The sequence below is a fragment of the Arachis hypogaea genome, chromosome 2 (genome assembly GCF_003086295.3).
Source record: "Arachis hypogaea cultivar Tifrunner chromosome 2, arahy.Tifrunner.gnm2.J5K5, whole genome shotgun sequence".
Taxonomy (NCBI): Eukaryota; Viridiplantae; Streptophyta; class Magnoliopsida; order Fabales; family Fabaceae; genus Arachis; species Arachis hypogaea.
The window spans coordinates 4,197,524-4,201,668 of NC_092037.1; the positions used below are offsets into that span (position 1 = coordinate 4,197,524).

Below are 4,145 nucleotides of genomic sequence, written 5' to 3' on the forward strand. Positions count from 1 at the left end.
AATTAACCATTTAGAATAAAAGAGGGATCTACAAAATAGAATTATAAAGAAATTCATTATGAATTTTTATATAAGGTTGCAGATAATGAATAATAAGAAGGCTAAAACAAAAAGATATTATAGTTAATAACAACTCTAATGAGGAGCCAACAAAAGAGATTCTTAGTTCAATTATATTTTATAAATTTGAGTGTAAACCATGAACCGAACAATTTACTGAAGTGAATTAAAGCCAAAAAAAGTTTGAATTGACTAATCATGATCCATCAATATCATTGTTAATCTCATCATCATCCAGAGAATGGCAATTGCTTTACAAAATACAATCGGAAAGACTAAGTGGGAAATCCCAAAAAGTAGAAGAAATTATGTGCATCCACACACAATAAGATTGGATTTTGTACATATAAAAAAAAAACTAACAAGAAAATCATTTAATACCAAAGAAGAAATTCCTCTTTTTTTTTTCATTTTTTTTACTTTGAATTTGGGACTACCCAGGTTCTTATACAAATAGATATCATCGGAAAAAAAATGACTCTACCAGATGACATCAAACTAATTTAATCATGACTAGTTTACCAACAATACAAAATGACCAGTGAACCTTCAACCTGGTTAGGTAAGAAAATCACAATGAACAATGCCGAACTCATCAATGGATCTGGTAGCAGCACATCAGAAAAATTGTGTAGATACAAACAATAAATTTTGAAGGATTTGAATAACAATAGAAGCAATAGTTTTGAACAAAAATGATTAATTGATCTCAATTCTCAAACAAGAACACGAGGAAATTTGTTATAATAAAAGAATAAAACCACACAAATGTATTCTCTTCCACATTCCAAACAAAAGAAATACCTAATTTGCTATTTTCCAAAGGAAAAAATAGAAAATAAATTAGAGAAAGGGTGAGAGACTATTCCTTCTCTTCACAGTAATTTCACAACTGTTTTATTTGCAAAACAAGATAACGAGACGGAATTGCTTGCATATTAGGGAAAGAATAATCCACCAAATTTTGGTTCAAAGGAAACACTGGTTTTCAAAGACTTTAAAAGTAATGGGAAGATAAATTTGTCTGACAAGAATAATTATAAAAAATTTTTGAAATAATAAAAATTTATTATGACCAAAGTATTTGATTGAAAATTCGTGGAGAACCAAGCAAAATATATACATTATTAAAATAAAAGAAAAGAATAAATCACTCCCTTTACTACCACATGTCACAAAATTTGATACCTTCTATCTACCTAACGAACAAAGGCTACGAAATCAGAGGCATACAAATCACTACAAATTAGTGAAGAATAAGAAGGAATCTATTCAGTATTCACACATCAACAAACAAAATTCCAATATCCAATTTAAAAATGAAAATAAACAGGTAATTCCTAAAGCTTGTTCAGTTTTGGTCTATGGCCATGTTACTGTGGTCTCCTGGGAGCTCATCTCCTCCAATGCGAATGTCACTGCCACTAAGGTTGGCCACAAGATTTCCATCCTTAATCATGACAGGGCCAGCCTTGGAGAGAAGGTCCAAGCATGGTGGTTGACATCCCACTGGAATACGATACCCTGTAAGAAATTGTGCAGCCTTACAATACCCTACAAGAAATTGTTCAGTGACATCACTAGGAGCAAATTCAATAAGGCAGGTTCTCATAATCGACAGAAGATGTTGAGCTATCAAGGATTGAACACGAGTCTCAGCTAAAGGCCCCAATGTCGACATGTCAAAAGCTTTCCGATAAAGCACAAAAACCTACATTATCCCAATCAAACAATTCAAGAAATCAAGATTGACAAAAATAAAATGCGCTAAGAAAAGATCAACCGAAAAGGTAGATGACGATTCATACAGGACATCCACCACAAACTGATACATAACGGAGTTGAGGAAAATTGCATTCCAAGTCAGCAACCTGCGCGCTTATTATCTCGTGCAGCATCTGGGTGCAGCTTATTGACAAGTCAATGGTGGCAGATGCCTTCTCAGCCTCATGCGTTAGTATTAAGAACCAATATGAAGCATCATGTAAGGCGTCTATGGCAATGCGCTGGCCTTGGATGGTGGTGAGATCGCAGGAGAGAGCAATGTGGGAGCCGAGGGCTCCCAGGTTGAAGAGAACAGAGGCCTTCTCCAAATGGATGTTGTGCTGAGAAGAGTTCTGTTGTGGGTTGAAGGTATTGTACCAAACAAAGATAGGTGGGTTGGATGAGGAAGTCATGGGGAACAAAGGCTCAATCATGCAAAGGCATTTGTAATAGCGGATGAGGCAGTCACGGCGCAAGGGTAGAGAGAGGTCATCACGCAGCATTTCACTACGCAATTTGTTTAGCAATTCGAGAAGGCCTTCTACACTCTTTGCCACACTCTCAGAGTATTTGAGGACAAAGTAATTGCGCAAGGACTCGTAGAGGTCCAACGGCTCACTCTTCTTCAAAGGCAATGCCAGAATATGTGACGAAGACGAAGACGAAGACGAAGATGAGGGTATTGCAACATATGTTGGATAAGGAGGAGGCATGTCCCATGGGTTAGCCACCAGCTTTCCACCATCCATAATCTTGAAAGGGATGTCCTCGGAAAGGACGAGGTCAAGGTATACTCCTTCTAGCTTGGGCATCCACAGGTCCACACGCCAGAAAATCGCTCTAACTAATTTTTCATTGACAGATTCTGCATCATGATCAAGAGCACAGATAGATGAGAATGATCTAAGTGGCTGGGATATGGGTTGGACGGATGATAGCCTCTGACGTGCCTCCACTTGAAAGAATTCCTTCTTCTGATGAAGATGAGTTATCCAGGTTTGGTCAAATTTGTGGACATGCTCGGTTGCAACCGAATCACCTACTATCAGATCATACGCTCTCTGATAATGCTCAGAAGCCTACATCATCATCATCATCATCATCATCATATTGAAAATCTAAAATAAAAAAAAAATAAAATGTAAAATCAGTCTAGGGGCAAAACTGACCGATTTAAACGAAACGGCACATCTATATTTTTCGAAAGCCGAACTGCTGTTGTCTTTGAGTTGTTGCTGTGATTTGAGCTCCAAAGCCTGAGCGGAGAAGAGGCAGTGAAGACTCTCGGCGAAGAGGAAAGTCAAGTCGAGGGTGGCGGAGACGTCCTTGGCGAGATCCTTCCAGAGTTTCAAGAAGAATATGGCGGCGGCATTGAAGGCGTCCATTGCAAGGTGACGACCAAGGGCGGTGGTGCGGTCGGAAGAGGCCCCAATCTGGCTGCATACGGCGCCAAGGTTGAAGACAACAGCAGCCATCTCCAATTGGATGCTGTTGGGCTGCGAGCTGACTCCATTGTTATGCTCAGAGTAGAAGGCGTCGTACCAGACAAAGTTGATAGGTTCGGAGTCGGAGGAGATAGCGGTGAAGAGTGGCTCAACCATGCAGAGGCATTTGAAGTAGTGGATGAGGCAGTCACGGAGCTCGGGAAGGGAGAGGTCCCCTCGCTTCACCATGTCGCTGCGGCATTTGTTTAGGGTTTCCAGAACGCTTTCAACTTTCTGTGCATCGCTCTCTGAGTATTTTGTTTCTACCAACTTACGTAACGGCCGGTACAGCTCCACCGGATTACTCTTCTTCACTGGGATTGCCAGCACCCTTTCTGGATTCGGGTTCGGGTTCGGGTTCAACAACCTCTGATTATCGTTGCTCATGGCAACGGCGAATCAGGATGGGGTAAGATTAGGAATCAGAAAATCGATCAAAAACGGAATTGGATTTGTAAATTCCGCACCCTCTCATTCCCCTTTTAACGGTTTAACCTATTCAAGGTTTTTTTACCTTTTCCACTTTCCTCTTCTCTTTTCTCCCTTTTTCCTCTTTTGTTTTTTTGGTCAGACCCTTTTTCTTCTTCCTAAGTTGTCCAACAACAAATTATTTCTCTCTGCTTAATAAACGGGCCTAAAGACGCACCTTCGAATGGATAATCATTGCCCAACAAAAATGTAATCCACTAGAAACATAAAAAGAGTCTTCGAGGCCCAAACACAAAAATTTATTCCTAATTTTATATATTTAAATATTTAAAAATATAAATATATTTTAATATAAATAAATTTATTTTTATTTTTATTTTTATTGGCTCATAACCTTAACTAATGAGG

General features: G+C 38.9%; 1 protein-coding gene across 2 annotated transcripts; it reads right to left on the reverse strand.

Moving 5' to 3' along the window:
• Positions 1–1,306: 1,306 nt before the first annotated feature.
• On the reverse strand, positions 1,307–3,902 carry LOC112733874 (uncharacterized). 2 transcript variants are annotated; one of them, XM_025782975.3, is made up of 3 exons: positions 2,994–3,902; positions 1,869–2,903; positions 1,307–1,771 (listed from the first exon to the last, which is right to left on the reverse strand). In XM_025782975.3, exons 1-3 carry the CDS (start codon positions 3,693–3,695, stop codon positions 1,412–1,414), a joined length of 2,097 nt encoding a protein of 698 aa, XP_025638760.1. In that variant the 5' UTR covers positions 3,696–3,902; the 3' UTR covers positions 1,307–1,411. The 2 variants fall into 2 exon arrangements, with proteins under 2 accessions (XP_025638760.1, XP_025638765.1); XM_025782980.3 differs by having other exon boundaries at positions 1,932–2,903; positions 2,994–3,828.
• Positions 3,903–4,145: the final 243 nt, after the last annotated feature.